Source organism: Coloeus monedula (genome assembly GCF_965178545.1).
Source record: "Coloeus monedula genome assembly, chromosome: Z".
NCBI classification, from domain to species: domain Eukaryota; kingdom Metazoa; phylum Chordata; class Aves; order Passeriformes; family Corvidae; genus Coloeus; species Coloeus monedula.
The window spans coordinates 70,094,550-70,108,655 of NC_138822.1; the positions used below are offsets into that span (position 1 = coordinate 70,094,550).

Genomic DNA, 14,106 nt, shown 5'->3' on the forward strand with positions numbered 1-14,106 from the left:
AGAAAGCAGGTGAAAAATACAAGCAATTGTATTTTGAGGATGTTGTGATTAAGAAGTTGTTTCATTTTTTTGTCATTTTGTCCAAGGTCATGCGTATCTATAGTTTACAATACTGAAAATACAAACTTAAGTACACAGCAGTGGATAATGACAGCTCCCCCATTTTTGCTTTCTCCGTCTCAGTGCGTATTTGTCTTTCTCTTTAATATCTTGGTAGTTCGAACTCATTTATGATATAATCCCAATAATAAATGGTAGGAAGGATTGCCAGATTTCAATTCTGTTGAACCTTTTCCTCTCAGTACTAGGTGATTGGATTACAAATTACTCTTCTTGTGACAGGAGGAATTACTGAACAGATTCATTCTTCACTGTACCTATAAGATTGGCAAAATGCAAAGACTTTGACATCTTTAGGGATGAAGCACAAGAATAAGAGTCTTTTGCTTATAGAAAAGATTAGTTCATCACTTACTGGGGCTTTACAGAGCAGAATTATTGACATATCTAATGAGCGTAATGCTAATCTAATTTACCTATACAAATACATATTGATAGAAACTGGTGTAATACCACTTCTGTGCAACAATTCTGATTTTTGCTGTTTCAGAATAAGTCCATAATAATATTATGTAAGTCAGTAATTCAAAATCTCTGATAATTAATCACATCAAACATGCAGGAGTGTAATAAACTAAAGAGAAGTTTGCTTTAATAAAATAAATCCTTTCCAATGATCTCCTTCCTCTTACTCAGATGACTTCATGTGTGGCTCTTAAGGCTACTTCAGTCATCACAGTAAGATCGGGCCCTGCAATTTCTCTTTCCCTTCTGGAAAGGCCTTTTGCTCCCTCATACCTTGTGACCCTCCACTTCTCTGCATACCTCTCACTCCAGACTCAGTCAGATGGTGTTCCCATGCACTCCGCTACAGACCGCAGGCTCCTGCTTAGAGAACCAAGGGGAAAAGCAGCTTTCAGCCATTTGATAACTTGCCTAAGACTGTGAGCCCTGCGAACAGAAGAGTTTTAAGCTGTCCCAAAGTTAGTGCAGAGGACTTTGATGAGCAGGAGTGGTTTCATGAGGTCCTGTGTCCCTGCAGCCACCAGCCCTGTGGAGTCAGAGGAGGGGCTCGGGACCAGCAGTCCTGCTTCCGATAAGCACGCACTGAGCTGCCTCCATGCTGAACTGGTGCGTTAGAGTGGGGCTGACATGCCTTCAGAGAGAAGAAAGGAGTAACTACCCAACCAGTAAGACTCAGCACAGCTTACTCAAAGGAGGATTTCTGGGAACATGTTCAGGACTCTGCTGTTACTTCATTTGCTTTCTTGCTGGTGGACAGAGGCCTGACTGTTCACTCTGGTCTCATCCTGCTCTTTTCTGTAGTCACTGGCAAAATTCCTCTCAACCACAAAGGACACAAGATAAGACTGGTCTCCCTGCTATCTTTTCCTTTCTCCATCTGTTTTCCCACCTGTGTTTACATAGGCTTTCCTTCATGCAGCAGCCCAGACATATGTTCCAGGAATTTTAACCCCTTTTTTTCTGTTTTTAACAGATACTGTGTTAGAGCCAAAGGAATGCCGATATTGCTAGGGAAATCCAAACTGAGTGTTTAGAAAGTGCAGATATATTTTTATGAGCTAGGTCTGGGAACCCCATGGAGGTTTTGTTAGTTGAAGGAGTTTCCTACTTCCAGTAGGGAAGCGCAGCAATTCATGCTGCCCAACTTTTGACGTATCCATTGCAGATCCCCCTCCCCATTGTTTTTTCCTCCACTGAAAATCCCAATGGTACCATGCCACTTGGAGTCAGTAGATAAATCAGTTTTTAGACTAACCCAAACTCATACTGCTATTTTTTTTTTCCATCAACTTTCCAGGTATGTTGAACATGAAGAAATGAATGTGATTTTTTAAAAACTTTTTATTATGTGTATGTATGAGTGTTACTGTGTGTGAATATGAAACTGTATTGGCCTATCTCTTGCACTGTAATAAGACACAAATACATGTTTTATTTTAGTTAGTCAAAGGCAGATATAACTATCTGTGCTTCATGTCATCATTGATCTAGCAAATTTATCTAGAAAGCAGATTCTCATTGCCATCTTCCCAGACAACATCCCAGAGACATATTATAGCATCTTTTCTTTTTGGTTTATTTTTTGTAACATGTAGTTCATGGAATACTTTCAATTTTAAATGTTTTATTTTGCTTAAATTATTTAATGCAGTTTTAACATTTACCCTTCTGCACTTGAAATTCTAATAAACTCTATCTTGCATTTGCTTCAGCTTGTAGAAGGCAAATTAGATGGAACTTCTTTGACCTACCTATTATTTATGGAGCTTTTCCCCCTTTCGGAACAGTAACTGTCAGTATATTTTAGACCAGTGCAGTGGAAAATAATACCATGGGAAATGTTGAGTCACTTTAGATTATATTTTGCCACTTATTTTTTTCTGGTTACACTCTAGGTGCTTCCTTTTGATAGAATACTTTAAAAGATTTGCAGTATAATACGGATTATAAATAGAAAAAAATCTGTTGAAGTGCTTTACATATGGACAATATGATATGATAGATAATTTTACATTTTGCAAAAGTACTGCATATGGCTACTCCTTATTCAAGGTAGTGGCGGATTAAGTCTTTCAATATTCATACTATAATCCACATAGTCAATTACAAGCAGCCCCACTGAGGTGCGATTATTCGTATTCTTGATGGCAGGGACATAATTAAATGCTTTAAAGGGAGCAGGATCTCCACATCTCCATGCCAACTCATTTGTAAAACATTTTTCAGGTGAACAGTATAGAACATTTTTCTAAAAATATTGGCTGCAAGAGGGCCTAAAATTTAAATGTCTTTTTGGCACAGACTAATCTGCCATTTTGAGGCTACAATTCCTCATAATATTGTATAATTTCTTGTTGACAAGAAATTGTTGTGTTGTTCTTTTGACACCATATTTTATATGGAAAATAATAATCAGTCAGAAGGACTTCTTGCTATTGAAACCCAATATTCTTTTTAAAAGTCCAAGAGAATTTTTAGGAAGATAGAATGAAAATAACTTACTCTTTTATGCTTAAAGATTGAGGTTGATTTGGGTTTAGGAGTTTTATTAGTTAGCAAACATAAACATAAATTTAACATCATTTGCAATAATAACACAAGTAATAAATCTTGCAATCTGTAAGTATATATAAATTATAATCCTAATTTTTCAAGTTTGTTAACAGTACACATTTTTAAGCAGAATTTTAACTAAATATTTGAGTTTAGATAAAATATTTAATCTAAATATTTAATTAAGAACTTTGATATTTTTTTTTATAATTTAATGAAAAAAAAGAAGTTTAATAAAGAAAATTTTATAGCCAACTTGAATTCAAGTTGAATAGTTTAATTTGTAACTGTTATTGTTTGCCAAACTCAAGATTACAAGAGCATACCACCAAATATATAAGGAACTAAGTAGCTTTTTTCAATAGGGAATAAGCATCCATCTGAAAAAAAGTAGGAGTAAATGAATTACATAAAATCACTTTTGGCCTTTGACACAGTGAATATGAAAACTAAATCTGTATTCAGGCATATTGTCTTAGAATCTAAGTTTAATTACTTTTTTTTAAGGCAAATGAAATTATTATCATTAAAGTTGTGAGCTTCTACAAAATAATCAGTAGACTATCTTAGTCTCTCTTTGTAGAAAGAACACTTAATTAAAAGTGGAAGAAAATCATATAGATGCTCTGTTATAAACAGCATTAAAGATAAAATATGCATTTGCATTTCTATTTTATAAAATTATCCTAAGCTTCTGTTCTGTCTAACAGAGCTTTCTTAGAAGAATTTGACTGAAGAGTGGAAAACAGGCAGGATGTAAGAAATGTTTGTAATGGATGTGGCACTCAGTGCCAGGGTCTGGCTGACAGGGTGAGGTTCAGTTAAAGGTGGGACTTGATTATCTAAGAGGTCTTTTCCAACCTCAATGATCCCGTGTTTCTGTAACTGGCTTTTGTTCGGAAAACTTGGCCACAGCTATTTTCAGTACCTGCACGTGAAAAAAGCAAAGAGAGGTCAGGATGGAAAATAAAAAGTCCCTGGTAAGATAACTTGCCACTTTCTAGACAAGAAACTGGTTTCTCCTAGTAAGTGGCATAAAAGACACATTTGGAGCTAGGTAAAGAAAGGAACATACTCTCAGGGTTGTTGGCAAACCCTAAATAAATATTAAATTTTTTTAAGTATTTGAATTTATAGAAATTCTATCAAAGTTTGGGTCGATTAAATGTAGGCAGTTCTTTTCAGAGGAATAATTTTTCCCCAAATAAGTTTTTGCTATCTCTTTTGCTAAAGTTATATTAAATTAAATAAAATATGATAAATTAAACAGTGAACATGCAGAGAGCTCAGGTATCAGTCTTCAGAGACAAATTTCAAATTACTACAAACAGGCAATAAAAATGTCAGGTAAACTAACCTATGGGGTTTTTGGTTGGTTGGTTTGGGGTTTGTTTGTTTGTTTGGGTTTTTTAATAGGATGACTAATAAGGGCAACAGCTATCACAAATTACAAATACAAACATTTAAATTAGGTTCAGGTAAATAGTTTAAAAAGTGACAAAAGACTGAACATGGGATATTACAGAAGGTGCTTTTAATTCTAATCAGCAATTTTCAGTCCCTCTTCAAAATAGTAACTACTCAGTCATGTATTCAGGCTGCTTTATGAACCGTCTCTCCAACTGATGAACCCAGATATCTGAAAGCAGCTCAACAGACAACCACTGCTGTCAGTTTGTAAATGAAGAGGTCATGCAGGTAGTACCTGCTAACTCAAACTGACTTGTCTGAAATTCCATATTTAGTGTAAACATGGTGGCAAAAACTGCAGCTTTTTCATGGCTTCCTTTTGGATGGTCCAGATTATAAATCTCGCTGTAAAAGGCAGGAATTATCTCCATTTTTCTTCCTCCTTAAGTTCTCTCCCTTGCTGCAGAAATGTTCCTCTTGAGCAGTGACTATTTTTTAGGCTTTCTTAAATGTAGAACTGAATTTTTTAGAACACAGATTACTGAAACTCATTTAATTGGCTCAAACTACATTCTGAGTAATTTTAAGACCTGGTGGTAGTTATTTAAGTAACAATAATAAAAAGCAGCATATCTCTGGGTTTACCATTCTGTACCCTAGTGATAATATCCTGAAAGATAAAAAGAACACATTAAAAAAGAGGAAAAAATATAAATGCATTTCATGTTTTCCAGAGTTTAATAAAGAAAAAGGAAACAGAAATACAGATGCTTATGTTATCATGTTATCATATGAAACATTTTCTCCCTGTTTTCTGTATTGGAAATGCTTAAGTCAACATGGAACTGGAAAATCACTCAATTTCTGAAAAAATAGGGTGCCTAGAAGCTTACTAATTTTTTTTTTTTAATTGCTTGAAGTTTATATAGTCCTTTCCTAAAGCAAAAAAAAAAACCCAACTATACTCATACTATGTGTTGTGAAGCTGGGAACAGAGTGCCCCATGCTGAATGTCCCTTACTGGGACTGGCACACCAAGAAAGTGCCCGTTAGCTCGCTTCTGCTCAGTGGGCAGCTTCAGCAGCTTGAAAGAAGTAAAAGAACTATTGATCTTTGTAACATGCCAAGGAGTTGCTGTAATGAAGAGCTGTTAGAAAATAAGAATAGCCTAAACATGGTGGTTCTGGGAAGCTGACTCTGAAGTCTTACAAGATGGGTGGATAGAAAGAGCACTTGTATATTTAAGTTTTGTCTATGGTAGTTTAGTAACTCATTGCTCTTTATAAAATAAACAATATTCTAATCCACTGTCCTGTTCTCAGAAAAGATTCCCAAGTCTGTTAGACTGACTGACCCAAGCTTTTCAATTGCTTTGATTTTCCATCTTTCTGCTGCTGCTGGAAGTAATCAAATAGCCTGAATAGCTGCTCACCCCTTTGCACAGCAATCTATATGCCCACTTAAAGAAGAAACAAGTTTCCTGCTGAGGAACTGAGCAGTAGTCAGCTGTCCTCAGCTGGAAGGACATCTCACTAGACCCTGTAATGTTAAATGTGACAGATGATGGGAAATCACACAGCTTCAGAATGGGACAGAAATGCATAAAAACTGCTAGTTGTTTTTAATTTCTTTTAATAAAGACATTATATAGCTAAAATACTGTTGAATACACTTATTCATTACTACAAAAATTTAATTTCTGCACCTAGTAAAGTGAACTTGTGCTATAGTTCTGATCTTCGTGTCCTTGCAAGACAAAGATACACATACAGTAATTTATTGTATTAATTTTCTGTTTATACAGTGTAACATCTAAGATAAAAAATGTGATCCATGGAGACAGAACTGGCTTGGTGTCCTTCAGTGAACTCACTAACTCCTGGACTCATAACTTACCGTTATCAACACAGTTCATCTGTTGTGGACACATTTTGTCTGCAAGGCAACTTTATATTGATACTTTAATTTCTGCAGATTTTAATCTCTAGTCAAATGTTAATATAACATATGAGGTTGAGTAATTACATCTGGAATATAATTTATATGTAAAATGAACAGATGATGAATGAAGAAGTATACATTCTCAGATAAACCATACTGCTTCTCAGAGTAAAAAGAGGAATTTTCCTAGTCCGTATAAAATGGAAACCAGAAAATATTGCTAGGATGGCCAGTCGATACATTACCCATCTAACAAAGACTAAAGAAGAGATCAACATCGTACGTGGTGCTACTGATCAATCTCCTCTACATCCATAAACAGCACTTAATTTCTCGAAGAAAAAAAGTGTTTAGGCATCACATAGCAACCACAGAGGGGAAAAATTATCACCTACAGTATCAGTACAGTCCATAAGAACAATGAACCTTGGAATGAAAGTTGGAATCAAAACTTGATCCTTACAAAAGGCCTATTAATCCAAATTCTTTAAAATTCATCCTGTGGGCTGTGTCACCTTAACTCGTTCAGATTTTTCTGAAGTCAGGCTTCCTTATTGCTGTCTTTCAGGTATGTAGAATTTCTATGGGGAGTGTTGTCTCACATTAATGCAATAGTAAAATACAACCTATGCATTCCCTCTTTTACAAGATACCAATATGGGCAAGCTTCTTTAGAAATCCATGGTGTTCCAAAAATTGAACCTGATGCTCTTGCTGAAATCCTGCCATAGAATCATAGAATCACTTACAATGAAAAGACTTTTAGGATCACTGAGACCAGCCGTTACAACTCCATCACTAAACCACGTCCCATGTTTGTGTGCAGCCAATACATCGGTGATCGCTTTTGATTATTAGAATTTTCGGAACAAGCTTCACTTCAGACTTCTATCATTGCACTTTTTACTTAGTGTCTTCACAGAAAAAAGTACATTGTATTTGAGCCCATTTTCATATTCTTTTGAGGGCTGTATTGTTCTGTGGGAAAGACCTGATCCAAGCAGACCACAAATTATGATTTTCACAGATGAATTACTTACATTTCCATTAAATATGGACTTTAAAAACAAATAAATGTTTTTAGCACCATTCAGTGCTTTCAAACAGTCACTTTTCATTAGGGTAGTGATTGACATTTGTTTCATAATGTTCTAGGGAACAGTTGTCCAAAGAGATTAACTAATTAAAGTAAAATTTGCATTCAGAATTGAATTACAGGTTCATTGTAGCCTAATACATAATTATTAATTAGAATTGAAGAAATTCTTTTGTTTGGAAAGTAAAGATAGTAGTATTTGACACACTGAAAGTGTCAGCTTGAAGGCAATGCACTATGCCAAATGCAGATGGGAATATTAGTGAGTAATATCCTGCCAACACTTTATTTTTATGCTAATAGAGAACCTTGTTTGTCCAAGCTGTTTAAAAATAGTCTATGCGTTCTGTGTTTCACTGCACACTCCTATGCTATTATTGTATTTCCTAGTCTATTTAAATAAATTGAACATAAAGGAGAGCATAATTGATAATGGCACCTGGTGTACTTGATGTCACTAAGACTCATTTTAAATATGTCATGGATATTTTCATTACTTCATTCTTTTCATAAAAACAAACACTTTGGTTTATTTAAATGAACACAAATGTTTGATGGGAACACATTTCAATATTCTGTGTTCTTCCTCTCTGGTCCAGGTATGGAAGATTTCATATTTTACGTCTTACTACTCTTGAGGGTCTGTTCCAAACAAAGAGCTGATAGGTTAACACATACAATCAACAAACACCTTAGTCTTGTGGAAAGACTACAAACTATGCTATTGATACATATAACAAGGCAATATAGATGATGTGTCAGGGACTATAATACAGTTCTAATCAGTCAAGAAACATTGCTGGAAATGCAATAATGGGTATTCATCACACAGTGGTTTTTTTGTAAGAAAACTGTAGTTCATCTTTTGAGTGAGACCATTCAACTGGACTTGAGAACACAAAGCTTTCCTTTCTTCCTGAGCAGGCAGGCTCGCAGGCTCCACAGATGCACTCCCTGACCAGTACCTTGGCACTGGGATATTTTTCATATATTTTCTGACCCATTATGTTATCTAACTAGTAGGATTACAGATAATAGAAGCCTTCCAGACATACATTCTTCAACCAGAAGTTGTGGTTTGACAGAGTCTGCAGATGGTAGTTTTCACTGGTTTTTTTCCATTCACCTTACTTGACAAGAATAATAGAAGATGAAAAAAGGAAAAAAAACCAATTATATTTGTTGCAGTAGTCTCCATGAATTCCATGGTCTCATTGTCCTGTGATGAAATCTAACATTGTCTCTTATGGTTTCGTCCCATCCTTCTTGTTTAAGCAATCTACAATAAAGTGGTCAAGATTATTAATGACGAAAACTGTACTTTCTCTAATTCTTTCTGCAGAATGATAGATATTTAGGTGATGCTTGTTTTGTTTGGGGCATTTGATGCTTTTTAAACTCAAGTATTTGTTGAGCGTAGCAGAAAACACCTCTTTATGTGTCTTGTATTGTTTGCAGCACTTTTAATAGAAGAGAGCTGAAAATCAAGAGGTAATCATTAGTCACACAGTTTCCAGACAATTTTCTCTAAATTCAACCACATATTGTAAAACTTTATTCTTTGTGAGACTTAACATCTTAGGAAATGGAACAGGTATTGACTGGATTTAAGTGCTCCCTTTGGGCAAAACGTCGTTCTCTTGTAACTAAAATGCTGTGGGTTCTATCTCAGGAGAAGAGCTCAGGCTAAGCTAGGAGTGAGAAGAGGAAAGGACTGACTTCGGTTATACCTGGCTGGTTCTTTACAGTAAACTGTCATTATTTCATGGGCATCGAGTTTTGTGACTTTAGGTCAAGACTCTTACCAGTATTCTCTATAAATTCTCTACTCTACTCTCCCAATAGTGTCTATAAATCCTCCCCAGAGCTGTTGGGGTTTAAGTACATTCTGTGCTAGTACAGGTCCAATGTTAATTTACTTTGATTTTTCCACTATCATTTAAGCATCTTATCCCCTAAGCCTTCAGGGTTAGGTGGCATGTGGAAATTCCTCAAGAAGAAGTATGAGACAAAAAAAAATCAAGGTTCTTCATATTCTAGATTAAGAAAAGATATATTTCTTAAAGACATGCAGCAAAAAACCCCCAAACAAACAAACAAAAAACAAACAAAAAATCCCCAAAATAAACTGAAAAACCCCCCAAAACCCACCAAAAAACCAAAAACAACAACAAAACTCAAACAAACAAAAACACAAAAAAAAAACCCCAAAAAAACAAACAAACAAACAAACAAAACAACAACAACAAAAAAAACCAAACAAACAAACAAACAAAAAACAACAACAACAAAAAAAAACAACCAAAGAACTATGTTGGTACTTAATAGAATTGGAGTCTGTAGAATTACTTATTTGTTTTTCCACACTTGAAAATGATAGTTTGATTGAAATTGAGCCTGTGATGGAGAAAAAAGCAAGGTAGGAGACAGTTTCCTACTTTAGTGTTTAAATACAGGTATGAACTTGCTCCGCTTGACTGCTGGAACTGAGCAGGGAAACTCTCTCACCCTGCCTGAGCTCAAGAATTCTTGATATTTCTAAGTGTGTTCTTACCCCACAGTTTGAAAAGGGGATCGACTCAAGCACTACTTTTTGCAAATAACTTTCTCATTTTCTGTATTTTAATCTAAATACACAAATAAATATTCTACCCCATATGTTTTGCTGTTACAAGCCTCAGACACTTTGGCCTCTATGCAGTCACCCTGTTAATGTGGGTTTGAGAATTAGAAGTCAAAAGTTTGGGGCTGCTTCTTGGGACTCTGCATATGGCTTTAGTTTCCACTGTTCCAGAATAAGGAATTCCTGTTGGGGGTACTTGCAGAGAAAAGGTATTACTAGACTAATCATATGAACTCCATTTTTTAATCTAATGAGAAAAAAAAGTCAAAACTTGTAAGTTTTCTCTCCTAAAATACCTAGAACATTAACCCTAAGGGAACAGAACGCACATTCATGCTTCAAGTATTTTTTCTCAGAACAGCTGTTATATTAAAATATCATTATATCATGATATCATGTATTGCATTCATTTAGTAAATCTGGTGAATGATTAAAGGGATTGATCCTCTATATGGCAGCTGTATATTTAAAAGAAAATAAATAGAATCTCTTGGGTTAATTCAGCACTTCGGTTAATCAAAGTCATCAAGCTGTGTTTGACAGCTGATGGATCATTTCTTAGAACTTGAAGTACTATTTTAAAAAGGCTTGATAAAATCAGAGATCAGACTCAGAAAACCTATAGGCAGGGCTCTTAAATGACATGAATTATTTTTTCAAGAGTAGCAAAAGTAGAATCAATTACCTTCAGAACTGTCCTGCAACCTTATGTAAGCAGAAGTAGAAAAAATTGCTGCTGTGTACTAAATTATTACTTTTTAGCACTCAGTCAATTTCTAACTTTGAAGTTCCACATGGTTCAGTAACTTCTTTGTTTTCAGTGTGTGCTGAATTTTTCTCTCCCCAGAGATTTGCCTTTTGACCAAGGGCCGTCGAACTGCCAGTGTACGAGCAGACACATACTGTCGCCTGTACTCCCTCTCAGTGGACAACTTCAACGAGGTCCTGGAAGAGTACCCCATGATGAGACGGGCCTTTGAAACAGTGGCAATTGATCGACTTGACAGAATAGGTATTTATTTTTTTTGCATATGATTAATTCTTAAATCCCTTCTGCATTTTCTTTCCCTTGAGCTGCATGATAAAATACCCCTCTTTAGAAGTTTTTTTTTCTGTTATACTGCAGTAAATGTTTTCTTGATCTATAAATAACACATGTATGTAGACAAGAAATTTTGCCATCTCATTTTTAAATAATAGAAACCGCCGACTTTTAGAAAGCTCTTACACTCCTCTGAGGATTATTTGTCATACTTTAATTATCATTAGTATTATTTATTAATCCTGTAGATTTGTTTTGCTGTCTTCAGCACTTGATAGGATTTATGCTGTGTCACAAGCAGTAGATGATATTTTCCTAAATAAATTGCTTACAGATGACATCTATAATGCTGGAAGAGCTGAAGCCTCTCAGCACTCACAAACCCCTTGTTTGTTGAAGTGAATTAATCCCTTGCAGCAGGGCTCTCATTTTCCTCACAACATGGGCACTGCTAGCCTTGATGGCTGCACACTGGCATTGCTCAGATCTGCCTGCAATCAGAAAACCAGGCCAACAATATGCAAGTGAAAGGCAGAAGGGTATGGCAGATTATCAAAACACGAGGTGTGAACTTGCTGTTCCAGTATTATGGACTTCTCTAATACTGGGCAAAACATACATTCTTTGGTCAGGAGAATTGCACTCTGATCATCATTACTGATACTGCTTTTAAAACACAGCTGGGCAAATAAAAAAAAATCACTTATCCTGTTAGGTGGTGTTTTCTCAACTTCACAACAAAACTTCAGTCTGAGGATTTCTCCACATCAACTCACTGCATTAAACTCCTACAATTTGTCTCTCAAGACTCTCTTGAACTGCAGTCCAATTCTCAGTAATATGTGCTTGAAAAATATTAGCAGTAAAACTCCAGTCTGTTCTCGTAGTAGCAACCCCATCTGAACTGTAGTGTTTTATCAAAAAAAATAAAAAAAGGCAATTGAGTGCCATTGTGTTCCTGTGCATCTGATGATGTAGACAGAATAGTGTCTACATCTTACAGACACTGTGAGCCATCAAGCAGACATCCAGTCACAGTGTACGGCTGTCTTTACTGTCCAAGCAGGTGTCACATTATCCATCAGTTCATGTTAGTTCACAAACCATTAAAAACACTGGTTACTGATGTCTAGTAACTAGTTCCCAGAAATGTGCTAGATGGCAGATGTGCTTGTAAAATATGTAACTGTTCAGTGGAAATTCAGACACTTTTGCAACAAGAGAGAAAGATGATGTAGGTGCAGAGCACAATGACTTTTTCTGACAGTTGTTCAGGAAATTATGGTTCGTACCTGAAATTGTAGTAGTAACAGTAAACTGCAAGTGAGGGGGCAGAGAAAGGCCAGGTGTCGGAGTGCGGCCGTGGGCTGGTGGCTGAGCAGTGCCCCCATCAGCCACCCGGTGCCTGCTCAGGTTTTTACAACACACAGCCCTCAGGGATGGGTGCTGAAACACAAAGCCAGAGCGGGGCTCTGCCCCTGCCCCTCAGCCTCACTAACTCTTCTGCCTCTCTGTGAAGGGAAGAAGAACTCAATCCTGTTGCAGAAGTTCCAGAAGGACCTCAACACCGGCGTCTTCAACAACCAGGAGAATGAGATCTTGAAGCAGATCGTGAAGCACGACAGGGAGATGGTGCAGACCATCGCCCCGGTGAGCCTGCAGCAGATGCCAACCCTCAACTCCAGCACGTCGGCCTCGTCGTCGCGCGGCAGGACGCAGTCCCCTCCCGTGTACACCACCAGCAGCCTCTCGCACACCAACCTGCACTCGCCCTCGCCCAGCACGCAGCCGCCCCAGCAGGCTGTCATCCTGTCGCCCTGCTCCTACACCACGGCCGTCTGCAGCCCGCCGGTACAGAGCCCGCTGGCCGGCCGAACTTTCCAGTACGCCTCGCCGACCGCCTCGCAGCTCTCCCTCATGCAGCAGCAACAGCAGCAGCAGCAGCAGCAGCAGCAGCAGCAGCAGCAGCAGCAGCAGCAGCAGCAGCCGCCGGGAGCCGCGCAGAAGAACGAGGTGCACAAAAGCACCCAGGCCCTCCACAACACCAACCTGACGCGGGAGGTGCGGCCGCTCTCCGCATCGCAGCCCTCCCTACCCCACGAAATCTCCACGCTGATCGCCAGGCCTCATCCCACCGTGGGCGAGTCCCTCGCCTCCCTCCCGCAGCCCGCCCCGGGCCCCGGCGTGCCCCCAGCCGGCCGGGCCACCGTGCCCCAGCGGGTCTCGCTGTTCCGGCAGATGTCCTCGGGAGCCATCCCGCCGAACCGCGGGGCCGCGCCGCCCGCAGCCCCGCTGCAAAGGGATTCTTCCACAGTCTTAAGCACAGAGCCCGAGGGAGATAAACCGCGGTTCGCCTCAAACTTATGATCCCTGGTGACTGTGAGCAACAGACTTGCAACAAACCGAGCACCATCCCCCGAACTGTTTTAGCCTGTTTCCTAACGTGCCCCAGCAGTCTACTATGAGAAAAATAATTTAGACAGCTTTGCCCTATGTAACGAATGTAAAAGTTTTATATATATATATATACCTAAATATATATATATAAAAGCAATTAAAAAAACTTGTTTGAGTTCATGTCTTCCTTTTTCGCAACCATTACAGAAGATTAAATTTAGCTCTAATATTACATATTTTTAATGTGTTGACCTTAAAATCAGCCTAAGAGATTTCTCTGATTATGGGATTGGCTGTTTTCATGGGGAAATCGTCAACACAATGACAAACTTCAAACAAGTATATTTAAAAAAAAAAATCGATTTAACACATAGCACTGACTGAGTGATACTCTGAAACCTTTGTTACTTCATTTATTGCATATACGTTGTTAATTTCTCGTGAAGAATTCAGTTGTGA

The 14,106-nt window shown here is 37.8% G+C and overlaps 1 protein-coding gene across 1 annotated transcript in view; it reads left to right on the forward strand.

The window, feature by feature from the left end:
- The window catches only part of HCN1 (hyperpolarization activated cyclic nucleotide gated potassium channel 1), a gene marked incomplete at both ends in the record, with an annotated part of 201,203 nt that extends 187,586 nt beyond the window's left edge, over positions 1-13,617 (forward strand). The window contains 2 exons of the mRNA XM_082302246.1: positions 11,056-11,220; positions 12,770-13,617. Of these exons, the coding sequence (XP_082158372.1) occupies positions 11,056-11,220; positions 12,770-13,617 (1,013 nt within the window). The remainder of the gene's footprint in view (positions 1-11,055; positions 11,221-12,769) is intronic.
- Positions 13,618-14,106: the final 489 nt, after the last annotated feature.